This window comes from Drosophila ficusphila, unplaced genomic scaffold (genome assembly GCF_018152265.1).
Source record: "Drosophila ficusphila isolate 14025-0441.05 unplaced genomic scaffold, ASM1815226v1 contig_414, whole genome shotgun sequence".
NCBI classification, from domain to species: Eukaryota; Metazoa; Arthropoda; class Insecta; order Diptera; family Drosophilidae; genus Drosophila; species Drosophila ficusphila.
This window is the reverse complement of record NW_025064328.1, coordinates 13,585,378-13,612,664: the sequence shown is the minus strand read 5'-3', so window position 1 is coordinate 13,612,664 and position 27,287 is coordinate 13,585,378. Positions and strand designations below refer to the sequence as shown.

At 42.3% G+C, this 27,287-nt stretch overlaps 6 protein-coding genes across 13 annotated transcripts; 2 read left to right on the top strand and 4 right to left on the bottom strand.

The window, feature by feature from the left end:
* The first annotated feature begins 271 nt into the window (after positions 1 to 271).
* On the top strand, positions 272 to 3,239 carry LOC108090763 (golgin subfamily A member 2). Its single transcript, XM_017189603.2, has 4 exons — positions 272 to 475; positions 577 to 1,572; positions 1,635 to 2,147; positions 2,211 to 3,239. The coding sequence occupies exons 1-4, from the start codon at positions 419 to 421 to the stop codon at positions 3,030 to 3,032; spliced, it is 2,388 nt and encodes a 795-aa protein (XP_017045092.1). The 5' UTR covers positions 272 to 418; the 3' UTR covers positions 3,033 to 3,239.
* On the bottom strand, positions 3,237 to 4,909 carry LOC108090767 (shugoshin). Its single transcript, XM_017189606.1, has 2 exons — positions 4,353 to 4,909; positions 3,237 to 4,293 (listed from the first exon to the last, which is right to left on the bottom strand). The coding sequence occupies exons 1-2, from the start codon at positions 4,821 to 4,823 to the stop codon at positions 3,559 to 3,561; spliced, it is 1,206 nt and encodes a 401-aa protein (XP_017045095.1). The 5' UTR covers positions 4,824 to 4,909; the 3' UTR covers positions 3,237 to 3,558.
* Positions 4,910 to 5,183: 274 nt separating this feature from the next.
* On the top strand, positions 5,184 to 23,675 carry LOC108090762 (WAS/WASL-interacting protein family member 2). Of its 8 annotated transcripts, none has more exons than XM_017189598.2 (10): positions 5,184 to 5,853; positions 16,819 to 17,197; positions 17,268 to 17,572; positions 18,123 to 18,298; positions 18,679 to 19,074; positions 19,270 to 19,424; positions 19,560 to 19,996; positions 20,668 to 20,799; positions 20,869 to 21,163; positions 22,467 to 23,675. In XM_017189598.2, the coding sequence occupies exons 2-10, from the start codon at positions 16,819 to 16,821 to the stop codon at positions 22,778 to 22,780; spliced, it is 2,589 nt and encodes an 862-aa protein (XP_017045087.1). In that variant the 5' UTR covers positions 5,184 to 5,853; the 3' UTR covers positions 22,781 to 23,675. The 8 variants fall into 8 exon arrangements, with proteins under 8 accessions (XP_017045087.1, XP_017045083.1, XP_017045085.1 ...); XM_017189594.2 differs by having other exon boundaries at positions 19,270 to 19,442; positions 20,671 to 20,799; XM_017189596.2 differs by having other exon boundaries at positions 19,270 to 19,442.
* Positions 12,998 to 14,541, bottom strand: LOC108090768 (fibrinogen C domain-containing protein 1). Its single transcript, XM_017189607.2, has 4 exons — positions 14,088 to 14,541; positions 13,965 to 14,035; positions 13,338 to 13,848; positions 12,998 to 13,282 (listed from the first exon to the last, which is right to left on the bottom strand). The coding sequence occupies exons 1-4, from the start codon at positions 14,222 to 14,224 to the stop codon at positions 13,099 to 13,101; spliced, it is 903 nt and encodes a 300-aa protein (XP_017045096.1). The 5' UTR covers positions 14,225 to 14,541; the 3' UTR covers positions 12,998 to 13,098.
* LOC108090769 (fibrinogen C domain-containing protein 1) lies at positions 14,354 to 16,127 on the bottom strand. The gene is made up of 4 exons (XM_017189609.1): positions 15,533 to 16,127; positions 15,407 to 15,468; positions 14,779 to 15,354; positions 14,354 to 14,711 (listed from the first exon to the last, which is right to left on the bottom strand). Exons 1-4 carry the CDS (start codon positions 15,602 to 15,604, stop codon positions 14,552 to 14,554), a joined length of 870 nt encoding a protein of 289 aa, XP_017045098.1. The 5' UTR covers positions 15,605 to 16,127; the 3' UTR covers positions 14,354 to 14,551.
* A 35-nt stretch (positions 23,676 to 23,710) lies between the features above and the next one.
* On the bottom strand, positions 23,711 to 26,418 carry LOC108090764. Its single transcript, XM_017189604.2, has 6 exons — positions 26,235 to 26,418; positions 25,677 to 26,176; positions 24,887 to 25,585; positions 24,665 to 24,828; positions 24,086 to 24,608; positions 23,711 to 24,025 (listed from the first exon to the last, which is right to left on the bottom strand). Exons 1-6 carry the CDS (start codon positions 26,362 to 26,364, stop codon positions 23,882 to 23,884), a joined length of 2,160 nt encoding a protein of 719 aa, XP_017045093.1. The 5' UTR covers positions 26,365 to 26,418; the 3' UTR covers positions 23,711 to 23,881.
* Positions 26,419 to 27,287: the final 869 nt, after the last annotated feature.

Genomic DNA, 27,287 nt, shown 5'->3' with positions numbered 1-27,287 from the left:
ATGTGGAAGGTTATGGTAAAAAATTAATAATGTTTTAATTTCATTTTGATTTCTCATGACTTAAAAACCGGTATAAGCTTTTGTAGTAAAGAATATTTGTTCTGTCTTTTGGAAAATTAATTTAAATTAAGTTTTTGTTAATATTTAAAAACTAGCTACTTTTTATAAATAAGGGGGCCAAGAAAAAAAGTTACATTTTTCCAACTGTAATGCTGTGCTTTCACCTCCTCCGTTAAGTGTGCCCGTGCACCCGGTATATTTCCACTCAAAACGTGCGGCCACATTATTCCGCTGACCTGTTATCAACATTTGGAGTAAATCGCCACTTTTGCCTTGTTTTATTTAAATTTTTGGGCTCGCCTTTCGAACCCAGGTGACTCCAGGTGTGGCATAGGTGCCGCTGCTGAACCCGAAGGACATGCCCGATGACACGCAGGACGCAAAGGCTCAGAAGTTGGCCGCGGCGAGGAAAAAGGTGCGACAACCAGTGCCACACACATTTGTTTTGCTCTTGTGACGTGGACACATATTGGCTCACTAATATTGATTTTGTTTAACACGCTTATGTGGACACAGCTGAAGGAGTACCAGCAGCGGGCCAGCAACAACAATGGGCAGCCGGGAACGGAGGAACCGGTGGCCCCCACCACGCAATCGCACTCGTCCACAGTTAGCATAGCCAGTAATCTGTCCGAGCGCTCTGACAGCGAGTTGAACGTGAACGGCGGAGGAACGGGAGTCCATCAGCAGCAGGAACAGTTCGTCCTGCCCACAGCCGCTTCATATTTCACACAAAATGAGCCGGAACAGAATGGCGGGCTAGCTGACCCCTCCAATCTGCAAGCCATACAAGTGATAATTGCAGAGAAGGCGCAGCTCAATGCCGAGCTAACTAAAGTTCGTCTAGCCTGCCGGGAACGAGAACTGGAGCTAGAGGAGCTGCGCACCCTGAAGGACCAGAACCAGCTGCGCCTGGAACAACTGCAGCAACACTACCAGGATCAACAGTCGACGAGCGAGCAGCAGCGGCAGCAATTTGCGCAACTACAGGCTCAACTGCAGCAATCGCAGGCACAAATCAAGGATCAGCAATCCCATCTTAACGAACTGGATGCTCAGCTTAAGCAGAGTAACTTGCGCCAGGAGGAACTGCAGCAGGAGCTGTCTAGCAAGTCCAACGAGCTGGAAATGGCCCAGCTCAAGTTGCGCCAGTTGTCCGATGAGTCCAGCGTCAGCACTGACAACCGAGTGGAGTCACTGGTGCAGACCCAATACATGTACGAGCAGCAAATCCGCGACCTTCAGGCCATGGTCGGTCAACTGACGCAGGACAAGGAGCAGGCAGCCGGTCAGTACCAAAACTATGTACAGCACCAGAGCAGCGAAATTGCCAAACTAAACGAACGAAATGCGGAATTGGCCGAGAAAGTCAACACACTACGAGAGCGCGAGCGGCAACTGATAGAGCATGTGAGCGGCTTGGAACGCGACATTCAGAAAAACCTCAGCTTACAGGCTCAGTTTAAAGAGGCCAATCAAGAGCAGCCTCCCAAGGAAGAGGTCAGCGATCAGGTAAACACTTAGTTCGGAAATTATATAGTACAAATTCGAATATTAATATAATTTTCTTTCAGAGTGCTTTAAAGGAAGAACTAGCTGCCTTAAAAGAGCGACTCGCCGACTTTGACTTTGAACGCCACGAATTTCAACTAAAAATCAAGTCGCAGGACGATCAATTGCAAATAAAGGAGTCCGCCCTGGCCGAATTGGAGCAGCAGCTAGAACGTCTTCAGGCAGAACAACCTGATCAGACGAAACTGCTGGCCACCATGGAATCGGACAAAGTGGCGGCTTCGCGTGCTTTAACTCAAAACGTTGAGATGAAAAACCAATTGGACGAACTGCAGCAGCGATTTGTTCAATTAACGAACGACAAAGCAGAACTAGTTATCCGATTGGATGCTGAAGAGTTTGCCAACCGCGAAATCCGACAGAATTTTGCAAACATAGAGCAGAAGCTGCACACCAACGAGGAGCGCTTTAAGTTCAAAGACGAAGAGATGATTCGACTGTCGCACGAGAACGTTGAGCTTCAGCGCCAGCAGTTGATGTTGCAGCAGCAGCTGGACCGCCTGCAGCATTATGAGGTAAAAGATGGACTGCTTTTCTAAAATTAATCAAGAAATTTACAAAATTCTTTAATTATTTAGGCCAAGGCTTACCACAGTCAAGAGGGAAAACAAAGGGAAGATAGTGGAGACGCTTCGGCAAATTTAGCTGAGGAAGTTAAGGATCACGACCTTACTGATCATCCTGGTCATTCGCACGATCACCCACATGATCATTCCGATGATCACTCACAGGAGCATTCCCACGATCACTGTCATGATCACGTCCACGATCATTCTCATGACCATGCCCACGATCATTCTCATGACCATGCCCACGATCATACTCTTGATCATGTCCACGATCATTCCAATAATCACCCTCATGATCATGAGCACCAAACTGATCACAGACCGGCAGCTAAAACCCTGCCCACCGCTGAAGCCGTGGAACGCCTGCAATCGCGCTTCACAACGCTGATCAGCCAGGTGGCCGACCTGACAGAGGAGAAGCACAGCCTGGAACATCTGGTGCTGCAGCTGCAGAGCGAAACAGAGACGATTGGCGAGTACATTGCCCTCTATCAAACACAGCGGCGAATGCTCAAGCAGCGCGAGTACGAGAAGGCCGCCCAAATGCGACTTTTACAAGCGGAGCGGGAGCAGCTTCGTGAAAAGATCGAGACACTTAACAAACTAGTGGTTAGTTTGGGAGTGGAGTTGCCTTCAGATCCCGGTCAGTCGCAGCAACAAGAAGCGGTCGCTAATAACGAACAGGCACCCAACGAGGGTGAGAACTCGCAGCAGATCATAAACAAGATACAGGACATCATCAGCGAGATAAAGGAGAACACGGAGCAGCCAACCCACAATCATGCAGGCGATCATCTCAACTGCTGCCTGGGCAAATTCGAGGTGGTCTAGAATATCGGAGGTCGCTTGCTCGCAAAGTGCAATTATCGTCTGCTTACGTAAAGTTATTCACTTTTGCTACTGTATTTAAATGTATTTGTATTTTGGCCCCCTGACTCTTTTGTAAATGTTTCCAACGATGTGTCCGAATAAACCTTAGTTTGCCTCTAAGACGAATCTAAAACTTAGCCCCAACAAGAACGTATTACCAAACAATCATCTTGAACGTTGTTTTATTCACAATTGAAAATATTCTTAAGGGTAGCATTAAAACGTTATTATAAAATCCTATTGGCTTCTTTGCGTGATGACATTTGTCTTCCTCCCTGTGACTGGATGAGCTGAAATGTTTATTTTACTGAAATGAGCTTGGTAAATGAAATTTGGCTAAAGATTAAAAGTTAAATTCAAATTTCGACCTGCATAAGTCGTAACTGGCCTGATACATAAAAATATTAAATAATCAATATCTAATTGTACAAAGTTATGAAACGTCATGAACATTAAGGACAAGTAACAACTGTAAGAGCCCTAAAGGTCACTTCTTGGCTTTGGACTTCGGTTCGTTTCGCATCTTCTTTTTAAGATTGGGCTCCGCCATACTGGAAGGGCGACAGCTGCGTCTCGGTCTCCCGCTAGTGCTTAAAGAACACGATGTATCAATTGTGTCCGATTTTTTTTGAGCCGTTTTCCTGGTCCGACTTTTAACAGAAGGAACTTCCTCGACGACAAACGATTTTGGCGTACTGGTGCAACCGGCCACTTGGGCAATGCCGTTGAACAAGCTTCGCCTCGGAGTGGTTCCGATATCAGGGAAGCTTCCGGAGCTGTAACTGGGCCTAGTGACAGTCAGTCTGGGGCACTGTATACTCGGCTCCTGTACGGAGTCTTCTTCCTGACCGGGAATGGCCAGTCTGGATTTCGAAGTCTCTTTTCCCCGAATTAACGAGACAGATTCCGGGACATTGGTGTTTACTTCTCGAAGAGCTCGACCACAGGGTGTGGCAGGGGCTCCGCCGTTTGGCGGACTACTTTCTATGGTGGTGTCGCAGTAGATGGCCTCACAAGACGAAGAAGATTCCGAAGCATCCTCTCCACTGTCGTTTTCCTCAACAATGCTGTACAGGCGTTCGTTCTCCTGGTTTTCGTCAGTCCTTGCCTCCTCGTTGCTTTTACTTTGCTGGGGCACTGGGCTAGGTTCTGCGCTGGATTCTTCCTCAGATTCATCCTCGTCGAACATCATCTCCGCAGGTCTTCGTGGCGGCGGTGTGTGCTGTAGACAAACAAATATAAACGAGTTTCAAAGAATATTACAACTGAAGTATTAGTTACCCTAGTAGGCCTCCGCTCTTCTGTTGCTATTGCGTCCTCCACATTGGTATGCGCCTCGACACTGGATCGCCGACTGCTTGACGAAGTAGTGCTAGACATTGGAGCAGTCCTTGTAGGCGAGGTGGTTCTCGTCGTGCGGGCCAATGCGCTTGTCCTTCGCATGTCCTTGCAGATTTCCCTTGAGCTACGACGCTGGACACTTGGCCTGCTAACCACGTGAGCTGAATCCTGATTCCCTACCAGACAGTCGTGTTCAAGATTCAGGCGCTGCATTAAATTACGAACGATGCTGATGTTCTCTAATCGCTGGCGATCGTTCTGCAGTACTTGAGCCTCCCGTAGATCCATATTTTCCCGCTCTAGCGCTACTACACGCTTCCTGTACTCGCCGATCTCCATGCGCTGCTTCTGCACCTGGTCCATCAGCTCCGCGTTAAGCAGCTTGTACTGCTGCTCCACTTTGGACGCCATTCCACGTTTATCTTATACCATTCACGAATTTTTGAAAGACGACGCCAGAAGCTTGTTTTGAATTTTATTTCAGAGTGCCCGAAGGTTGAGCATTCAAATATACTGACAAGGAATATACTAAAAAAATATACTTTCTTAAAGGTTGGCAGCGCCGCTTTGAAAGATGTTTTTTTTTGTTGGCGATATAAATATTTTAAATTCATCTAATCTGATACAAACTTAATTTGCAAGGGGCCACTCAAGTTCATAAATTAAACATATTAAAAGGTTACGCTTATGGGGTTTTATTTGAATGTACATCAGCTTTATTTCACAGTGGAGTCTAGCTGTTTCTAAGCAAAAAAAAGAAGTACGCCTTAGTATGTTTTCGTAGGTCAAAAGTCGGTCACTCTGAAAGCCAGCAGCACAATAAATTTTTTGTTTTCTCAACCGATTGCAAAGAAAACCCTTATATCCGAAACAAATTTAAGATGCTGCGGCGATAGAACACTAAATCGAGTTCATAGTCGTATTGGGACACCCTAAAGTCCCCGAAAACCGCACGAAATCAAAAGGCTACCCATATTGCCCGTGTTCGTGTGTACGTGAGTGAGAGTGTGCCGTCGCAGTGTGCGTGTTTGTGTAAAAATGAAAATCAGTAAAATCATTTGTTAGTCGTTCTACGTCTTTTAGGCATTTCAACAGGCTTTTACACATTTCTACAATTATTAGCAAGGTGGGTGGGATTTCTTGGGGGAACAGAACACATCACACACACTACATACAACACCAGCACTTTCGAAAAAGATTGAGGATTCGAACCCGCGGATTATAGAAACTCACTTGGATTTGGATACTGACGAAACCTTGTGGGAAAATATTTGAACCGCCTGCTATGCTGTTTCATCTTCGCTCTTTCGCTCGTTTGCCCGTTCGCCAGAAAACAACGACAATCACCTGCTGAAAACTTGAGTCAGCCAACAATATAGAGATCCGAGAATTTCATTCACAGAAGCACAGGCCCCAGTCGAAAACAGAAACCCGCTTCAAGGTGAGTTTGTTTGTAAATTTAACCCGTTTGTCTCTCTGGACTCAATAAGTTTATCGAGTGCATTCGGCACTCCAAATCCGGAGCAGTGTAAGCCTTATCGAGGTGGCTTATCAATCCGATTTCGCATGGCGCCTAGAAATTTGGTAATTTATGGAATATTCGGAGAACTTTTCGTTACCTGTTCCACATAAGCAATTATCTTATCGGCCGACTATTTTCGCCATGATATTTGCGCCTAATGATTGTGTGTATGTAAAGTTGCATTTGCCCAAGATATGGGTATATCTTTACTGTCTTGAAATACACAGAAAAATAGAATTATTAATTCTTTCATTCTGGATTAATATGGTCACCTTTAATGGGAATATTTGCAGCTGTACAAATAGTAATTGTTTAAATAATATTGTTTTTCCATTTTATTATTATTCGAATAACCGAATATATTTAAAATAAACTACTGTTAAAAACTTGAGGTGTTGCTTAACACCCATTTTCCACTGTGTTGAAGAACATGAAAAGGTTTTTTCACCATTCAACCGGCTAAAAAGGGTGCAATAAACCCAGGTCGCTGTGATTTTTTTCTGGTTCCATCGGCGAATGCATTTCGCTTTGGTTTGCTGTCGCTTTGTTTTAATCACATTAAGCAAAACGGTTGGCACGCGACGCATGACGAAAGCAAGTGCAACACCGCCAGCAAATACCCATGGAAGATATGAAGACCTCCCATGCCACCCCATAACTGACCTACAAAGAGTGCATTGCTCGACGGCCTAACAACACTAAATTTCCCAGCCAAGGGTTGATTTACTTGCCTAAGTTCTGCCGAAGAGATGCGAGTGCGAATTGTGACAGTTAAATGTTGATGGTGTTACATAATGTGGGAGCTCAGTGGGGCTATTCCGATTGCAAATAACGTTTTATAGGTGACAAACGATCCAAGATTTGGTTCTCTGTATTATATTTGAAATATGTATTACGATTTGTGGTTTTGATTATGCAGCACATTTATAGAAATAATTTTATTATCAATAGAAAAGAACAAAGAAAAGTACAGATCGTGAATAAGCTGATTGAGTCTGTATATGATTAAGAAATATAAGTATTTCCTTAATAAGGCTTAAAATTAGTTTAAATTACTTTTGTTAAATATTTAATTATTTTAATAAAATATGAATATGTACAGAATGTCCAGTGTACTATTTAAGCCAACCCCAAGTGAAAAGGGGTTGCGAGTTCCTTTCCGTAATTTTATGCATTGCTCAAACGGCTTTCCTAGCCGCGAAAGGGCGCCCCCTCAGTCGCCGGGTTCAATGTCATTGGCGTGTGGGGTAGGCCAGGATACCAGGGCACATGGCACATGAGCCCCGTCCCTTTCCGTCCAGGAGTCTGCCTGGCAGTCTATTGTCGCGGCTATTGTATCCATCCCCCACTGCCAGGGCATACAGAAATATCGAGTGCTGCTGCAGTGACACACGCAAAGATTGGATGATTGGAGGGGTGGGGTGTGTATGGGCAAAGACTATAGAATATCAAGATGTTGCATGACCTCAAAAAAATCGTTCTATGGTGGGTCTTGATATGGAGACCCACATGACTTTGCACTTTTAAAGGCAGCTAAGACCATATACTCAATTAGTTCGCCGCGCTTCATGAAGCCCGGTGGTGTTGTGGTAGATTCTATGCCTCGTGTACATGAAGGCCCGGGTTCGTATCCCCGCCGAGCCCCCCCAGCCATATCATATCATAAATAGTTTTTTTTCTTTTTTTTTTTTGTGTAAATTAATTAATTATTTTATTTTTACATTTTTTTTCAATTTTTTGCTTTTATAATTTTTTTTTTGCGTTCATACAAGTGGTGAACAGCCTGATACAATTATACAAGGTAGTCCACTCGGCAAAATCCATAGTCCCCTAATTTAACTTTGTCAAGTAAGTGTGAGTGAAACGGCTACATTGTGCTTCAGTTTGACAAGCAGGCACGCACTGAAAATAAGGGACCAAAACCGAACGACTTCGGCAAGCCGAGTGGACTACCTTGTATAATTGTATCATGGTGAGCAGCAAAATACCCTAACACGCGTATGTACATTCGCATGTGTGAAAATTAAACGACACAATTATCTGAATAAGGAACATTATTAATATTGCACCTAAGAATTCTTTAATTTAATTATTATAAACGAAAAATTATGATTTAAATGAAAATTAAAGAAAATTAAATATTAATGCTTTACAAGTCTGATATACTCTTCTACTATTGTAAAGTGTATAAAGCCCGATAAACTGAAAATTGTTAGCTATGAACAAATTCCCACTTTGGGAACACGACGAATATTAAAAACGAAGACGAAAGCCGAAAGCAGCAGTTCGTCGTGTTTCTATTTTTAGATTTTCCCTTTTCACCCCGACCGACCGCATCATGAAGCTCGAAACAGAAACGAAAAATTTTTTTGTATGGGATGCAACATCTTGATATTCTATAGTCTTTGGTATGGGGCACTTGTCGGCCTTGTGTGCGGCCATTTGTCAGTTGAATTCGTTGTCATGCATTTTTCGAGCACTGCATCACACGAGGTTTTTGATTGGCACGTAGTGGAGAGTCGGTCGTTTCTTTCAGCCTTTATTTCTCCGGATTTATGCTGCACTTCCTTGTGTAACCTGGAACTGAATCATAAATTTACAGTGGACTCTCCCGCGAACCGCTTTCTGACTTCAGTTTCAAGCCCCGTGCCGAGGGCTTTCGTTTCCTCAATGTGTATGACTCATAGTTTGTGTTTGACTTTTGTTTACATCATGTTTGCAAGTGCACTGCAAAAATTATACTGTCTTTAACGATCCTTAAGCTTGCAGTAAATCTTGTTGTCTTAAACAAGCAAATGTATAGTGGAAAGCAGAAATCTTATAACGAGTTGTCCAAGTTGTTGAAATTAAATTATTGTTTTCAAACCAAATACATTTTTATAGAATCGAAAAGAGGAATTTTGAATGCTATATTTAAGACATTTTATAGATGTATACGAATTTTCAATATAAATTTAAACCATATGTATTCGTATGTCAAGAATTTGCAATATCGGCCTCTTTTCTAAATAAGCGTTCTCTTCATTCTAGAATCTAAAAGTTAAACTTTACCAAGTTTTTGACTTCGTTATGATTATTTCTAATTTTGTTTTCTGCCTGTGTGGTGTATGCAAAATACCGAACCTAACACCGTTGTTGTCATTGAGTTCATCGTTGTTGTCTCCGCTGATGTTGTTGTCACGTCTCCGGCTCTCATGATGTGTTTGCGTTAGTTATTTAAGCATTGTGCGACGGTGCTGAAAACCGCATTTTAATAAACCCCGCCAGCGGCAGAAACAGAAACAAAACACAACAGCGGGAGGAGCAGCAACAACTAACAGCAAGTGCAACAATGCAATATTTATCTGGTGTAGTGTGTTGCTGACGGTAAGTGAATATGTGCCTTACATCACACACTCTTAGTAACCGATGAGGAAGGTGGCCGATGGGCGAGGCGGTGGGGCAAAAGCAGAAGCATCAATTACAAAATGCAAATGCAAAATGATGCATGGTGAAACGCTTAGATCAGAAGTAATTCAAAACGCAGCGCTTAGGCTGAAAAAAGGCTATTGAATCTAATGTATTCATTCATATATGGAATATAGACTCAACTGAAGCGACACAAGGTTGCAGGAAGGTTGGGTCAATCAAGGAGAATAAATATGGAGTGGAAATCCAAATAACAGATGTCAATGTATTCAAGTATTTCAGTCACTTGAAAACAATTTTGTTATATTTTATTCGGTAACCTTTTGAGATATATATTTAACTAGTTTTTTATGACTAACTTAATTTAAAACCCGTTTTCAACTATTGCCGATCAAAGGTTATAGCTCAACTATTCATGAGTCATTTAAGCAACCCCAAGAACAAACTGACAATATTTCTTTGACAGAGAAATTGTAATTTGCATAACAAATTGTGTTTATTAGACCTCTGGCCTTTAAAGAAATATTTTTTTTGCACAATAATATCTTCATCAAGAGCTAAATCGCTTTGTGTACCTCCCGAATTTCTTTCACCTCAAAAAATTCACCACAATATCTTTTTACGTCAGCGGATCTCTAGTATAAACGGTCATTCACAAAAGAAAAATTATAAACAAAATCGGCGTGGATGAACTATAAAAACATTGGCACAAGAAATGGTTGCGGAGCGTGTTGTCTTCAGCATTTGATACTCCGAGCGATTTGCACGGCGGTCACATATTATTATCGTACCGCATGGCTTTTGGAATTTCAATGATACAAATGACCAGCTTCCCCTCCCTTTGAAATCATCAAAAAATCCACAGCTGGCACGACTTGCAATTGAAATGTAAATGTTAATTGTTAGTCCAACGGTTTTGGCTTTTGTGTAATTGGAGCTTGGCCACAGCTAAACGACAAAAATAAATTAAAGAAATTGAAAGCGAAAGTCTGTACACTTGTGCAGCAAATTAATTTAGAGTCTTGTGTGTATATAAACTGGTTTTTTCCTTAAGAGTATCATGTACTACAGAACTCACATGAGTCACTTTAGATTTTCTTCTCAGCCTCGAAGCGATTAAAATCTAGTGTGTGGGACATTGCGGGACATTGCTTTCAGAAAAGAAAATAATCATTTTGGTGAGGTTGAAAATACTCCAAAGCTTGCAAAATCTCACTCCAGAACTTCTAATTCCGAAACCAGTCTCAGTCTTAAAACCTGAACCGCAGTGAAACATTTGCGCAAATTGCCAAGCAAACAAAACGATGAGCTAAACGAAAGAAAAGCAAGACTGAGAAAACAAAACAAATAAAATCAAGAAAAACCTCAGAAAATTACCATCATTAAGGGAACTGCTGGAGGTTTGCTAAACTGTCGCAGCAGAAATCCAACTGGGGGCCACTTTGCGGCCTGACTTATAAAACTTGCGCAATCTTTTGCGGTTACCGGGTGTTTGGGTATCGGGTATAGTCTTACCGAGCGTTTCCAATGGGCGTGCTGAACATTTAACACCCAATATTTGACTTACATAATGGCCGGCGATGGAAATAAATTTTGACAGTCGAGCAATTTGTTTTTAGGTTTCGTGCCTGAAGAAACGGGAGTGCAAGTGGAAATGGGCAGTGGGTTCGATTTCCCCGCTTTGATTCAATTTGATTCGATGTCGTCCCATCCACCGCAGAACATAACACGCCCTTGTTTATATGTGCATTTGGGGCAATTAACTTGATGACAGTTTATTGGGGCAATTCGAAAGCGTTTTCCTTCCATTTTTGGAGTGGGAGTGGGAGTGGGAGTGTGGGGGTGAAAGTGGCGACACACCTCGAAAACGTTAATTGAATTTGTAACCGGAGGATAAGAGCAGGAGCTAAAAACAGGACCATAAGCGAGGCCAAATTGTAGGAACGCCAACATGGAATCGCTTAAGGGAGTGACTCACTTCCCATATCGGGAATGAAATTGCCAAAGAGCGGCGATTTCAATTAATCGATTTGCTGTCGTTGAACCTTCCATATCAATAGCATTTTATAAGCAAGAAGTGTACAAGAACATATAATGAAATTAAGAGTGCTTGTAGCAGTCATAAAAACTGCCCACTGATAATCCGAAAAAACCGAAATCCTAAGAATGGTAAAAAGGGTCCACTTTGAACGGAAACTGAATCATAAGTTCTTTTGGGTTTTTCAAGCTTTACTCATCTCTTTTATTTTCTTTAGGATGTTGTTATTATTCATGAAATTTATGTTGGGTTATTTTTAGCTAATTTTATTTAGATAAGTTATATTCCTGAGCTTTATAGTTATGAAACGCAGGGTTGTTTATCATTCTCCCATCAAGTTCGCTTTCAAACATGTTCTCTCATTCCAAACGTTCTTGAATAAATTCTTTTATTTTCGCGCTGTCTGCCAAACGGTAATTCTTGATAAGATATAGCAACTTTATAAATACCTGGGGTCTTATGCTTCAGATTTCCAACGAAGTCGCTCTCCTATGAATCATCGTTTGCAGCTAATATTTGATTTGACTTTTAAGTGATTTTTAGTGGTCAGACACTTAGGGGTGTCATGAAGTCATGTTAATTCTTTAAGATTAGCCCAGAAAAAAAATGTTATATTTAAGGCAAATGTTGAATGAGTAAAGCAATTTTGTTTTAAGTTCGTCACAAAATTATCGGAATTCTTCCGTTAGGAAATATATTTCCTTTTGAGGGGTAAATATGTTCGATATAAATATTTTTAAAAAATTATTCATGGTCAAAGAAATGATTTGACGCATATCAAAATTGTGTTTGTTTTCAAATGCATGAACGATCCTAAGTGGAAATTGCGTCCAGCCCGAGATTACATTGTAACTTTTTAATTTCCGTGTAGTGGGGACCAGATCCCCCTTCACAACAGCAGCTGTTCAATTAAACGACAATCCGTCTGGATGAATCAAGTTGAATTGAGTGATTCATCTGCGCTGGAGGCCAGAGAAGGGAGATCGCAGTGGACAGCAATTAAGGAGCTGCCGGCTTCCACCAGACCTGTCCCACTGTGCCACTTTAATGAGTCAAGACCGCCGGGTATTTCGCACGTTTTGCTGGCTGGCTGGTTGGATGGCTGTTTGGTTGGCTGGCAGGCTTACGGTTCAGCTTTTCTTCGGCAGATCTGCAGATTCTTCCCATCATCATCTCGGCGACTGATGACAAGTGCGGTCTGCAATTGTGGCTTCTCTTTGTCTGGGCTTCTGGGCTTTGTCTCCATCACTTATTTCCATGGCTACTGGGGGATTGGAGCAACCCGTTGTGACGTCAGGCGCAGCTAATTTTATTTTTATCAATGTGTTCACTACTGTGCTCGGGCCCCCCCTCGATATCTCTCTCTCGTTCCCCGAGTCTCGCTGGAGACTCTCCCTGGGTCTCTGGTTTCTCTGTTCAAGTTTTATCGCTGGGGCATCGCATGCGCAGCGCCTCAGTTGGAATTCGACTTGCGAACTGAGCGCCACGCGCGATTCACTCAAAACCTCGAAAAAATATATATACATATATACTTTGCAAAACAACTTTTGTTTACGTGCGTGCATGGAATAGTTGCTTTGAAAAAAAAAAAAGAAAACTAACAATACAACAAACAAATCAGCGGGAAACGGTTATTATCAAAATGTAAATAAAAGCTCAAAACGTTGATAGTGTTTATCAAGAAATAAAGCGATTTCCATTCGGTTTTCGTGTGGAATTCAATGGGCCTTGAAGGCATTTTGCATTCGCTGCCTTCGTAGGTTGTTGGAACACTTGGGCCTGATCATCATTTGTGTGAACTTGTAACCGTAATCGTAGCCACGCCAGGTCATCCAGGTGATCCCGCGACCAGAGAGCTTGCTCTCGAATCTACCATTCTCCAAGTATTGGCCATTGAGGTTGCTTAAAGGGAAACAATATGTGAATATTACCCAAGGGAAGGAGTATTATTTGATACCTTCTCTGGCACTGATCGTACCACCAGGCTCCCACATTAATCCTGGCACATCCATGGCCCAAAACATCGTGATCAAATGTGGAGAACGGCATTCCCTTGTGGTATTTCAAGGAATCGCCGGCATCTCCGGAGTATTTTCCCAAAAGTTTCAGTGAATAGGACTCGGATGCGTTGCCGATGGCAAAGTCATCGTATTGAGCCTCTCGTGAATCTCCATAAAAGTCCTCGATGTAAACATATAGTTCGTAGGGTTCCGCAGCAGTTAGAAAGTGAATTTTCTCCAGTCCCAAAAAGAATTCTCCAGTGAGCTTTCCGAATCCCTGGCTGTACTCCTCCCAACTGCGATAAAAGTTTTCACCCCCATCTTGACGTCTTTGGATAACAGTCCATCCCGATCCCGCCAGTCGAGTGTCACAAAATACAGAAAAAGGCTTTATTCCGGGCACTTCTATAACATGCACGCCATTCGTATTAATGCCAGCAGCCAGACAAGATGAAGGATTAAGAACATCTGTAATAGAAAAAGATTTACAGGATGAACAAGATCCTTAATAGTTACAGCGTATTCTTCCCATTCCACTTAATGAATTTCTCATTGGAAAACATATGTGAAACTTTTACACTTACCACCGTGATGTTCTTTTGATGGTGACATCTCCTTGTAGCTCTGTTTTAGTTCTTCCAGCTGCATTTTAAAACTGTAATTATTAAAAAAGTTAAGAAAGCTTTAAAATTATTTTGTATACCAACCTTGAAACCATTCTTTCGGCTTTGTCGTAGACAACTTCCAATTTATTGTTTTGTCCATTGGAAAAAATGCTGCCACAGCTGAATAATAAAACACACATCATATAAAACTTCATGATCTTGATCCGTGCGCTGCTCATGCCAATCTAGATTATAAAGATTTTATAAATCTTCTCAGAAATTAATTTCTATAACACATTTTTTCTTATCAATTGCATTGAAAATGCAATTCCCTTGAGAAATAGTCTAACAGGAAGTCTAGAAAACTATACGATTTCAATGAGGATTATAGTATATTTTGCATTTCTGATTGATGTTCTCAGCAAAAATGTGGTGATTCAATGGCAACACCTTTGCATATTAATGAAGTACTTAACAAATTGTTTTCACGTCGATCTTAATGTCAATAAACCAAAGGAAGGGAACGGCAAATAACAATAATATATTTGAAACCGCCTCTTGGGAAGTCAGTGGTGAATCACAGGTATATTTCGGCACTTGGGTCTTATCATCATTTGGGTGACTCTGTATCCATAGTTGTGGCCACGCCAAGATCGCCAGCACATGCCTCTAGCGAAGAAACTCTCCTCGTATTTTCCACCCGGCACATATTGCCCATTGAGGTTGCTAAAATCATCAGAAATATTATTTATGTTATATACTTTATTAGATTTTAATATGTTGATCAACTCACCTATCCAAACATGCGTTGTACCACCATCCTCCCAAATAGTAAAACGCACAATTTCTATTAAATTCACGATCGTTATCCCGATCGTAGGTGGAAAACTTCATTCTTCGGTGCGATCGAAGGGAATCCCCCGCAGTACCGGAATATTTTCCCAGTGCATTCATCGCGTAGTCATCTTCCTCATTACCAATTGCAAATTCATCGAACTTGGCGTATTTTACTGTGTCATCAAAATCCTCTAGGTGGATGTATAATTCGTGCGGCTCCAAAGCAGTCAAAGCACGGATCTTTTCAAGACCTAAGAAATACTCTCCCATTAGATCTCCAAATCCATCCTTGTACTCTTCCCAATTGCGAAAGAAGCTGACGTTTCCACTAAACCTTTTTTGGATAACAATCCATCCGGGACCAGCTATTTTATTTTCGCAGAAAACTTGGAATGAATCCAAGCCCGGAACTTTCAGAGTAAACAATCCATTTTCATTAATATCTGAATTCAGACAGGAAGTGGGATATATCTTAACAGAGGAGGTATTTAAGCCTATTTTATTTTCTTTTTGCCAAAGTTCCTCCCTCAAACTGCAGAATACTATGATTTAAATGTTATTTAGTTTTTTACTCCATAACTTACCGTAAAAGTACATTTTCGGACAGTTGAAATATTGTCTCCAAGTCTTCAATTACATTCAGCGTCTGTCAAGAGTTTTGTTTATTTTATTTCCACTTAAGTTTTAGTTTTTATTTAAGGTTCACTTACCTCTGCCTGGATGAAAATAATCAAATAAATAGTCACGCTTATAGGAAAAAATTGCAAGCCAGAGAACTTCATTTTGTTAGCGAACCGATTAGAATCTAATGAAATTTATAATTTGCTAAACATTTTATTGCAAACAAAGGGCAACAGAAATTGGCTTTGTTTACGTGCCGTTTCTAATCAGTTGCCTTTCAATCACTTGATTATGATTTCTTGATAATTATTTAAAGCTTTTTACTTCCATTCACCGAATTCTTTCTGCGAATTTAATGTGATTTTGAAAGGTAGCTAAAGAAATTTAAGCATTCAAAACAAAGGCAATACATACACATATTTTAAGATCTCGGATCACGTGGGATTGTCTGCTTTTTTTAAGTGGGCTGTGTCCCAGTTCATTTAAAACTGTATCGTTTTACGCGCTGTTTGAGCTTGAAATTTCTTATTTAGGTTTGATATGTTTACATAGGGGTATAATAAATATGAACACTTTTATTGATATTATTTAAGAGGAATTAAGCCATTCAAAATTTGTGTGTAATTTTATGTGTTACATAACTCTTTCAACGGAGTTAAGTTTTTAAACTAACTTATAATTGTCATTGTCCACTTTAAAACTTTTACAAGTATTAAACAAGTTTTCTTCTAAAATCATTTATATTCTTGTTAAACAAATTATTTATTAAATATATCAATTTAAAGATGTAAAGATAATAACACAATTTATGAGTTGTTAATGTTAGGCACTTTTAACAAATAGTTCAAACTAGAGAATTTCAGGCTTCGGTGCCTCCACATCTTTTGGTCTCTTTATCGAGTCGTCAATCTGAAAACAACAGAAAACAAGACATAAATAATAAGTATAGAAATTGTATTATAAACACCCAGCATGTGTGAGTGTTACGGTGTGTGGGTGGTGACAGCGGTCTCGGATTTTAAGTCGCTCGATCAACGCCAAGCCAGTCTTAAGCCAAAGCTCCGCAGAGGCAGACGCTGTGAATTTCTCAAAGTGATTTTCTCATAGCCGGAATATTCCTATCCACCCATCACAAAAATGAGATTGAAACGAAGTTCCAAACAAAAAGTACTTAACAAAGTTAGCTTTATGTCGAATATATTCTTGTCTTTTAATTTATATCAGTTGGAGTTCATAAAATATTTATAAATCTACATTGTTGTTCCCCAAATTTAAGCTTGAGTGCTTAAAAATAAAACATTTTTGTAGAGATAGTTCTTTATGAACCTTTTATAATTTTACACAATTTAAATAATGTGTTGTTCTTTCATTTCAGATGGCTATACCGCCACCACCGGGACCGCCACCGCCGCCAGGACCTCCGCCGCCTCCGGCGATGGGTGGCCTCAAGTTGGGCGGCGGAGGAGGAGGCGGAGCGGACGCCCGATCTGCCCTGCTCAGCTCGATCCAGAAGGGAACGAAGCTGAAGAAGACCACCACGGTGGACAAGAGCGGACCGGCGCTAAGTGGCAAGGTGTGCGGAGGAGACGGCGGCGGGGGAGTTGGCGCCAAGAGGGCCCTCAACAATAATACGAGCACAAGCAACCACAACAACAGCAGCAGCAATGGCCTTGGCAATGGAGCCGCCAAATTGGGAGGCCTGTTCGAAGGCCTATCGCAAATGCCGAAACTGAAGCCCGTGAACGGCATTCGCGGTACGTTTACTACATTTTGTATTCTGATGAATATCGTTGCCTAACCGATTTCCGTTTTCCGCCCACGCAGCAACGCCATCCGCCGGTTCAGCAGCAGCAGCAACAACAGCAACATCGAAATCCACATCGAACTCAACGGCCCAGCAGCGAAGCAATAGCCCCCCAGCCGCGGCGACCGCCTCGAACGCCAGCAACGGACCCATGGACTTCAACACGGAGCTCACCAAGCACTTAACGTTGAAGCGCCAAAAACAGCAGCAGCAGCAACAGCAACAACAACAGCCACAGTCACAGCCGTCGACAAACAACTCGCATATAAATGCAACAGAAGCGAATCTGAGAACAAATAGGGGACCACCACCGCAACCGCCAAAGGTGAGGAACAGCGCTGGGAAGGTGGACCCATGGCGAGAAAGATGGATGGGATTCGCTATTAATAGAATTGTGGGGAGAAAGGTTGCCAAAGATAGTACTTCGAAAAGAAGCAAGGAAATTAAGAAGTGGGGGTTTGCTTTAAATAATTATTGGAAAAGATTTAGATACGTAGTTTTTAACGATGTTTGAACTTCGTTCCTTATACAATGTTTCCATAGGATTTGCATCTACTGAAAGGCCATTCAAACAAATTTATAGCTACTTAAATCATGCTACTAGCTAACCTTTAAGTGACTTTTGCTAAGAATGCTGTCTAGACATGCTGTTTAATTAGATGCGAGATTTCAAAGTGTCTGAACCTTTTATCATTAGAAGAAATTATTTAAAACGGAGATTAGTCATTAAAGCAAATTTGTTGAGCTTTTGAAAGGCAAATAACCACGGTTGTATCTATTTAAGTAAAACAGTGGAACAGAAAGTGTCGCACACAATCCCATTGTCAACGGAACTAATCCAACTATTGTTAATCTACGTTTCTGTGCCATCGCAGCCAGTCAACTCAAGTGATTCGATCTTGGAGCGCATGAACATCCCCCGCACAGCGCCAACCCCCTCTTTCACCGCCAGTTCGGGTGTCAAAGCGGCATCGCCCACGCTTTCGGACAGCGGCAGCAACAGCAGCGGGAGTGGAGGCGGAAGCGTCAAGAGCAAGGCGGCCAACCTCAAGTAAGTGCCATCTTTCAGCCACGAGCGAATGATTGGGTTCTGGTTAGTGGGTATTCACTCTACAGTTTTAATGGAATATGGCTTTGAAAAGTGATTTTGTGTTTCTTTATTTATGGAACTTTATAAGTTATACTTGTTTAAAAGCAACAGTTTCGTATTGCATATAATGAAACATATTCCATTAAAGTTGTAGAGACCCTTCATCTATCAATGCCCACCTTTTTGTTTGGTGGAGTTTTGGTTTTTCATTTGTAAATTATTCGTTAAAAATTCTCTTGATTTTCTTCTTTATTTTCGGTTTACTTTGACGGAACTTTGTGGTTATCCTCGCACACCAAACACACACACACACGAACTGTATTCATACCCACCACCCACAGTATCTCGTTAGGCAATAGTTTTGTAAATAGTTCAAAATCAACGACGAGTGCCTCGACCACGTCGCTGAACTCCAGCCAAACGTCCTCGTCGGGATCGATGCGCAATCTGGCGCCCAATAAATCGACACTGTTTGGTGGCAGCGGCGGTGGTTCTAGTTCCGGTTCAGTTTCTGGTGGTGGTTATGCGTCCGTGCAGAAGTCCTCGCCGCCCTCGACGGCTGACAGTACGCCCTCGGTAACGGCCACACCGTTGGCGTTGCAGCAACAGATGAAACCGGCCATCAGCTTTGGCAAGCCGAATTTCGCGCCGAAGCCACCGGGCCTCAATCAACTGGCGCTGGCCAACGGACAGCAGCGTCCGGCGGTGACCAGGCACCACAGCATGAAGTCGCCCAGGTATACCGATCCAGATTCAGCTACATGCTTCAGTAACCCATAACCCAGCACCGCAGCTCCAGCTCATCTGCTTTCATCAATCAAACTCGTTCTCGGGGTTTGCCTTACGCTTATGCTTTCCCACTTTACCTCGCAATTAAGCTTGTTTAAGAATTTGAATTTCAAGTTAACTAATCTTTTGCCATCTACCCACAGATCTCCGCCAGCGGTGGGCAGTGTGAATGGTCCGGTGTTCCCCACCCAGCAGCACTTGGGCACCCTGCGTGGTCCACTGCAGTTCCATGGCAGCGAATCCAGCGGACACAACACCAGCGCAGGCAGCATGCGATGTGCCCCCAACCCGCCAAAGTGTAAGAGTCCTTTCCTTGGTAATTTCATGTTTGATAGTAAACTCTTATACTCATTATTTTGTGAAGTATTGTTTGTTTACAAATATTCATAGCATTTAAATACCTTGTTTTAATTATTGATTTCATTATTTTCAGCCCGCCCATCGGTTAAACCACCGCCACCGCCCACGCCGGCTCGCAGTTTCTCCAACAGCAACCTGAACAACATTGGCGGATCGTCGCCTTTTAGTGCGGTGAACACGGCCTTGATCCAGAGCTCGGCCACCACCACACAGGCTCCCTCGCCACCGGTCACCCAGCCGCCCTCCTCGTCCAGCAGCAGCAACAGCGTGGCCGCGCTGCGTGACCAGTTCCGTGGGGGCGCTGGAATGTCCAATGGGGCACCATCGCCTCCCCTGCCACCGACGCCCGCTCCCACCTCCAACTCATCCTCGGCCACCGCCAGTCCCAAATCGATGCTGCGCGACAATGTCAAACCGATTATCCTAAATGGAGGTCCTCTCAATCCGCCAGCGCCGCCACCGCATCGCAGCTGCCCACCTCCGCCTCCACCGCAGCGACAGTCGAGCAATGTGAGTAGCCAACGGACGCCAATAACAATGGCAACAATGACAACAGGTTGGCCCAAATGCCAGGGGTGAACTTTAATGGACAGTTTGGTTTGGTTACCTTGGGAGTTTTTCATGGGGAGAGATGAGAAGAGAGTCAGAGTTTGTTATTTTGGGTCTACTATTTTAAGATTATAAGGGTGAACAAATGATGCTAAGTTGCTTTATTAATACAGCGGTGGTAAATATTGAATTGCAGATTCAGAAACAGGCATACCCCTAATGAAAAGATCAATAGTTTGCTCTTAGTTTAATAATATAATAGATATCATAGGTATGGGTAATATTGTTAAATTGGTTTCCTCCGGACCTATCCTAAACCTACCATCCAGCTTTGCGCAGTGCATTTGTTGCCTGATTTCTTGGCAGCCACCTTTTCCACCCCATATTTCTCCATTCGATTGGGATTCTCCCAGCGCCTGCGCTCCACCTGTTTGTGAGCGCTCCTGGCTGCGCATCGCCTGTCCAAATCAGTCCGTGCGAGTGTTCCGTTTATAACTCACCTATTTTCGCGTTGAGCGCGGTGGATTGATTTTCCAAGACGAGACGTGACCAAAACACAGTTGTTTTGCACACAACCCATTGCCCTAAGCGAATCTTGTGGCCCAGTGGCCTCCATTCATGTGCTCCTCCAGCAGGACCGAGTGAGGCGCTGGATGCGCCAGAAGCTGTGCTTGTTAAGGCAGACAATCCTAGAACGCAAAAAGAAGCACGGTGGGCTGCCATTCAAGGTTATCAAAATGCTGATGCTAAACAGCAAGCGCAACGTAACTACTGGCTATATAGTCATAAAAACAAATTGTGATACGTAATTAACATATAATCTTCTCTTGCAGGGTGGTTCCGCATCGGGATCAGCGCCAGTTCCGCCGCAGCGTCACTCCTCCATACGGCCCAACGCCCCATCGACGCCACCCACGCACATGGCGAACTCATCGCTTCAGTTTGGCAGCAGCTCGGGATTGTCGTCGGGATCGAATGCTGGAACTGCGGCCAGCGTGGGTCGCCTGGTCAACGATTTGGAGACCAAGTTTGGCAAGCGATTCCACAACGTCACCGAGTTCCCAAAGCCGCCGCCGTTTCTAAATATACAAAAAGTCTATCCTAGTCGCACGTTTAAGGCCACCAACGGTATGTAGTCGAGTGTGTGAGCGAATGTGTTTGTTCTGTGAGTGTTTTAAATTTAGTACATAAACATTTAGAAGCATATGTAACTGCGAGTATTGTTATATACACACCACACACTACACACACACACATTTGGAATGCTGTTATATAATTAATTGTTTCTTAAGGCACACGCTCTGGCATTTTAGTTTCGAACGATACAACGATTCTTATCTCTAAATAATTATAATTTTAAAAGTGTATTACTACTATTATAGAATATTATTGTTTGCAAGAGGGAAGCCCAGATTGCAATCCAATACAGCACAGGCATGTGTTAAACCCGCAGATCTTAGGAATCCTTTCGATTATTGTTGTTTATTTTACTGTTAGAGCGGAAGAGTGTTATTTTGTATATTGCATAATACTAAAGTTGAATAGCTTTATCCAAACATTATATATTGATACATTTTAATGTTATACTTTGTTAAATTTCAAAAGGGAAGCTTTCCCCTTCGCGATATTACAACTAAGCACACATTATATGATTACGCATAGTTATATTTTAACTAATCTAATATATATTTTATATGTACGTGTAAACAGAAGCCCATCCATATTGCATTGTAATACCCTGCGCCCCCATATACATTACTTTTACATGTAGCGCATGCTTTTACTTGTATTCCCGGCTATCATTTTTTATATTATGTACCTACGAACATCTCTATATATACACGCATATTATACCCGATGAATATTTAATTTTTAGTATGCAACAGGCACATAACGAGTATTTGTTTTAGTTTTGAAGTTATCTTTTGAAGAAACAATAAACCAAAACTCATTTGGATATATGAACATATTTCATTTGTTTCATTTTGTGTTTTAATTTTGTCCCATCTTATGGGCTGGTTCGGAGGAGGATCTCTTCGTGTTTGGTTATTGGTTCGATATCATTTGTCCGTCCAAATAAATAATATTCTTCCAGGAAAATATCCTCCCTCGTTGTTTGGTTGGATTGATTCTCCATTTATACGAATATTATTTGATGATTTTAAAGTTTTTTCAGCTTGGTTTGTTTTACTTTCTTAATATTTTCTTTTTTCATTGTTCAATTTTGTCTATTTTCTTCTGCATTCTGCACATAGTCGTTACTTCTTCCCATTTGTAATTCGTTTTCGCTACAAATCGCTTGTAAAAACTCGACTAGAAAAGTTTCCTTCGACTTAGCTTACCACCTTGATCGATCTCAGCTATCCTATCTATCTATCCATGTTTGTACATATCTCTCTTTCTCCCGCTCCTTCGAATCTCCCGCCAACAGCACCCGGAAACAGCAATGTGAACAACAACAACAGCTCGGTGGCCAGCAATAATAATACGACCCCGAATCCCACTCCCAATCCTGGTGGATCAGGAGGAGCAGCTCCAGTTTTGAAGCCAGCGTATGCACCACTGAAGAAACACCGGGCACCAGCACCACCGCCTCAAGCGGGCGTGGCAGCCGCCACGGTGTCAGTCATCCGGCAGTCGAGCTTCCTTTACGGCGGAGCAGCAGGTGGTTCCGGTGGCTCCACCAGCATACGACCACAGTCGCAGCCGGCGGGGATTGGGCCCAGGAACTCCACCGTCTATTGAACCGGTCATCTTGAGGGAAGATAATGGATGCAGCTTAGTGTTTGATTTGTAAATAGGTGTGCGTGTGGAGTGTGCTTGTGGCTTCGTTGTTGTTTTGTGTGGGAGGAAGTGTTATGTGCCACAGGCAAATGTTCAAAATGTCAATGGAAAGCGCCTAAAATAAACCGAACACAATAGCACACTGAAAGCAAGGAGAGCTTAAGTAAAAATCTACAAAAATTCCCGTAAAAAATTCGTTGGCGTCTTCCCCGGGCTGCACATTAATAGTTAAAGCTGAAAAAATGTAAACCCACTCAAAAAACTGTATATAGAACTAGCACGAAGTTAGTGAAATTATCAAACGGCATCTATACCTTTTATATGCGGGTGTTAAAAATTGTATGTACATTTAGGAGCTCGCCTCTTTGCATAAATATCTTACTAGACTGAACATGTTAAAACCCAACAGCAACAATTAATTAATGTAATTATATACGATATTTAGAATCGATTATTGTACGACTTAATCCCCTAGAGCAATACACACACAAAGAGAAAAATGTTAACAATGCAATACTGAAGCACAACCGAGAGCATTTCAACGAAACTCGCCGCATTCCATTTCAATTATCTTTAGTTCAATGTGCAATACGAGAGTTTGTGTGATAATCTCCAGAGTATTAAGGTATTTATCTATCATCTGTGGTTTGGTAAACGTTTGTTAAACTCCTTTTTGGACTATAACTATTGCAAGTGAACATAATACACATTAATATTATTATTCTTATTATTAAATTCAATCATTGTTGTTGGACTTGGTGTCATTAGAGGTATTATTCAGCAATTGCATTACATTTTATTCCAAATCAAAATCATTGCAGTTATAAATAAAATTACGAAGTCATTCAAAAATTGAGCAACATGTGTTTTTCGTTGGTTCAACAAAACTGGTAACGTTTAAACAAAGCTGTGGAGTAAGCTTTATATTTGAGTAAGTGTAAATGCTGTTAAGCCATAACAATCAAGATCTTAATCCTAGTATAAATGTAAAGTAAAGCCTTTTTTTGATTACATATAAAACAAATCGCACTTGTTGAAGTTAAATACTAAATATGGCTGCTCTTAAGCGACCTCATTCTTCTGCTTGAGACATTGCACCGCATCATGGAGGCCCTGATCATCGCGTTTTCGTTTACGCTCACATTTCGGACAAGGTTGCTTCTCATTGAGGCACTCTGCATGAAAAACAGCTCCACAGGTCAGGCACTAAAATGGAAATGGAAATCAATTTAAATCATACAAAAAAATTATTTTAAGATTACTTACCCTAAAGGTAGTGCTGATGTGAAAAGGATAAAGGACTCTCGGACTCTGACAGACCTCACATATAAATCCTTTGAACTGGCACAGTTTGCATTTAAGCACATGGGCTTCGCCCAGCTTGAAAGCTTTCTGCAGCTGTTGGCAGAGCACTCCACGCTGAATTAAAGCCAAATCCGCTATGGAATACAGATGAATATGTTCGTACAGGTACTCCCTGCCCGAAAATTGATTCTGCAGAAGTTCTATGCTGCTCGGAGCGCAGGTGTACAAGTAAGCCCGTATAAAGTTCAGTCTGATACGCAAGGATTGCAACTCAGCCATGGCATCAGAGGCATAATATATCCTGGGATTTAGTAGCTGCATGTCCAGAAAAGGATGTGATCGGAACTCGGCCAGAAAGGTGGCTGCCCGCTTGCTGACACTGTATTTCCGGAAATCCCAGTTGTAGATAATACGAGCGGGTATCAGTTGTATCTCTACATCCATGCAGCTGTTGCAGTAGTAACTGCCACTAAAGGCACAAACCCTTAAAGAAAAGGAAAATCAATAACAGATCTTAAGAAAAACAAGCTTAGTACTCACTGAAAGTTAGAGTAGCCAATCCCCAAAGGATGCTGGCAGCTCTTACAAAGGAATCCCTGCACATTAAGTCCTGGTTCGCGTGCTAGTTGGCATAGCTGCGCTACCATTTGCTGCAGCTCGACCATGTCGAATTCGGAAGTTAGCAGCTCGAATTCTGAGTTGGTCTATACAGAAAAAAAGTAGTAGTAAAAAGTTTTTGTTTTAAACAGCTGCTTTACTTACATCCAGCGACTGCAAATCACTCAGGTCTTCCGAAATAGGCGGATCGCTTTCCCGTTGCGGTTGAGCCACATTCAGGTTGGATGCACTGGCCCGGAACTTCTCCCAGATCTCTGACCATCCGGCTCCACTTTCGCGGTTGCTTTCGTGCTTTCGCAGCAGGGCATTGTAGCTACACCTGTCTGTATTGGGGGAACGCAGACTAACGGCGCTACTGACGCTTACAGATCGCTGGAGAAACCTTGATCCCGTCAGGTCCTCGGTGGGTGAAGTAGGTGTTGTTTCCAGGTCACCAGACCAAGAGGTCTGCATCAGATTGGATAGTGAGTTGCTTCCTTGAGGGAGAAGGCTGGGTGCCTCAAGATCTAGTTCGGCGAAGGAGTGCTCCATTTGACGATTAGATTTTTTGTGGGTCCTAGGCTTACTACCCGATGGAGCTTCCGATTCTTCAGCTTCACTTCCTTTCGCAGCATCACCTGATGTCTGCTCCTCGTCTATCACATCCATCTCATCAATCTTTTGTATCAACAAATCCAAGTTTTCGCGGTGGCTGAGATCAGGCACTCCGAAGTTGCCGCTCCGGCTAAAGGGGCTATTCGAAATGGACTCCGAAAAAAGTTCGTTGGTTTGTAGGGGCTGGGGCGTTGGTATGACGATAATATCAGAACCAAGAGAGCTGGCTATGTCCACACCGCTACTAATCTACAAGGGAAGCAGATAATATATAATTAGTATAATGATAGCTCATGTTATGAGAAATTAATATATATAAATTCCCTTTAAAGATCCATACCGGACAGGACTTTAGTGCTGGTGTCCAAAGATCAGAAAGCTGCAGTGAGTAGTCGGGCCAGTTGTTCAGCAGACTAGAGTTCACGGGCAGATCAAACTGAACATATGCCTCCAGGCTCTCCATAATCTTGGCCGCAGTCTCCAGACCCTCGGAGTCCCTGACCAGGGCGTTACGCTTGTAGTACTGGGACAGAGCGGATCCATTCTTCCGCATGTTGTTCAGGTAGGAGGAGAAAACGGACTCATTCAAGGATTGGCGCACCCAGGCGCGACACTGTCCAATCTCCGAGGTGATCTGACTGAGGCCCTGAATCTGCTCGATCACCTGCTTGTGCATGAAGACCATGCAAGGTGACCAGAAGCTGGGATCTGGCCTACGCTCCACGTCGCCAGCGATGACATTGAAGGTGGCAGAGAGGAAGGAGTCCTTCAACCCGTGCAGAAACAGGGCCTCCAAAGTGGTACATAAGGCACTAGTCTGCTCACACAATCCCAGGACCTCTGAAAACAAGACGCAATTCCAATCAATATCAATTTCCGGGGAGTACCCACAACTTACCCAAACTCTTCTGCTTCACCTCGAACTCTATCTCGCGGGCATTTTCGTTTAGAGTATTTATCAGCGCCTCCTTCACGACATTTTCACGTTTGGATGAAAAGTGATTAAGGCTGCGGAACAGGGAGCTCATTTGGTTGTGGATCCTGACCTTTTGTTATGGTTTTCCGTGAGCCGTTGGAAATGAGTAAAAAAATCTGCCCCAAAGTGTGACCGCCCCATGTAAACAAAGAAAAAATACCAACAACTAATTTAAACTTTGTAAAAAGTAACTTAAATTTTTATATTTGCTTTTTGCGATATTGATCTTTAACTTTAAAAGTCTGATCATAATCGTTGTTATAAATATCATTTATTTTTATAAGCTTTAAAAGCACTCTCGACCGTAAGTTATCGATAGGCAACACTTTTTAAATTCTTAATACTACATGGCCACTCTTAAAGTACAGTGGTCAAAACTGATGTAAATTTACCATCCGTAACGGTTTCCACATAAATCAAAAATTAATTAAGCTTTTATATCTATGAGCAAATCAAACTGAGACCATTAATACCTACAAAAATGCTCGTCAAGCCAATCAAAAAGGTCAAATCTAAGATTTTTCAAAGAGCTACGGTAAGCTACTTAAACCTGTTCTGGTTATTCTTGACTTTCTTCTCGAATCAAAGCTTATGTGTGAACGCTCGATTATGAGAACCAGAAAAAACCCCACGCAAATTAGCAACAGCTCTGAGAGAAACCGTCAACTCGACAGAATATTAATTGATTTCGTTTGGATCTTTCCTATCTCCCCTTGTTATTGTCTTGTTATTGTGCTTGGGTATTTTCGGGTTTTGTTTCAATGAACCGTCATATATTCAGTGGCCAAGGATGACTCATTTAGATCTCTCGACCGTCAGGGAATTTTATTAATGAAAGACCATCCCGACTTGGGGGAACCAGATAAAACCCCGATGCACGTAGCCAGTTGATATAATACTAAAATCAAAATTTGTGTTAAGGTCACGGTGACCAACAAAACCGATTTTATGTTTGTGTATGGCATGTTGCTGTTG

Coding starts and splice junctions, on each gene's coding strand:
- LOC108090762 (XM_017189596.2), top strand. CDS start 16,819: ATGGCTATACCGCCACCACCGGGACCGCCACCGCCGCCAGGACCTCCG. Junction 19,075..19,269: donor CACAGCATGAAGTCGCCCAG/GTATACCGATCC, acceptor ATCTACCCACAG/ATCTCCGCCAGCGGTGGGCA. Junction 19,443..19,559: donor GTGTAAGAGTCCTTTCCTTG/GTAATTTCATGT, acceptor CATTATTTTCAG/CCCGCCCATCGGTTAAACCA.
- LOC108090764 (XM_017189604.2), bottom strand. CDS start 26,364: ATGAGCTCCCTGTTCCGCAGCCTTAATCACTTTTCATCCAAACGTGAA. Junction 26,177..26,234: donor GGTGAAGCAGAAGAGTTTGG/GTAAGTTGTGGG, acceptor TCTTGTTTTCAG/AGGTCCTGGGATTGTGTGAG. Junction 24,026..24,085: donor ACATCAGCACTACCTTTAGG/GTAAGTAATCTT, acceptor TTTCCATTTTAG/TGCCTGACCTGTGGAGCTGT.
- LOC108090767 (XM_017189606.1), bottom strand. CDS start 4,823: ATGGCGTCCAAAGTGGAGCAGCAGTACAAGCTGCTTAACGCGGAGCTG. Junction 4,294..4,352: donor AAGAGCGGAGGCCTACTAGG/GTAACTAATACT, acceptor GTTTGTCTACAG/CACACACCGCCGCCACGAAG.
- LOC108090769 (XM_017189609.1), bottom strand. CDS start 15,604: ATGAAGTTCTCTGGCTTGCAATTTTTTCCTATAAGCGTGACTATTTAT. Junction 15,469..15,532: donor TTATTTTCATCCAGGCAGAG/GTAAGTGAACCT, acceptor AACTCTTGACAG/ACGCTGAATGTAATTGAAGA. Junction 14,712..14,778: donor TACAACGCATGTTTGGATAG/GTGAGTTGATCA, acceptor TGATGATTTTAG/CAACCTCAATGGGCAATATG.
- LOC108090768 (XM_017189607.2), bottom strand. CDS start 14,224: ATGAGCAGCGCACGGATCAAGATCATGAAGTTTTATATGATGTGTGTT. Junction 13,849..13,964: donor ATCAAAAGAACATCACGGTG/GTAAGTGTAAAA, acceptor TTTCTATTACAG/ATGTTCTTAATCCTTCATCT. Junction 13,283..13,337: donor TACGATCAGTGCCAGAGAAG/GTATCAAATAAT, acceptor TTTCCCTTTAAG/CAACCTCAATGGCCAATACT.
- LOC108090763 (XM_017189603.2), top strand. CDS start 419: ATGCCCGATGACACGCAGGACGCAAAGGCTCAGAAGTTGGCCGCGGCG. Junction 476..576: donor TGGCCGCGGCGAGGAAAAAG/GTGCGACAACCA, acceptor ATGTGGACACAG/CTGAAGGAGTACCAGCAGCG. Junction 1,573..1,634: donor AGGAAGAGGTCAGCGATCAG/GTAAACACTTAG, acceptor ATTTTCTTTCAG/AGTGCTTTAAAGGAAGAACT.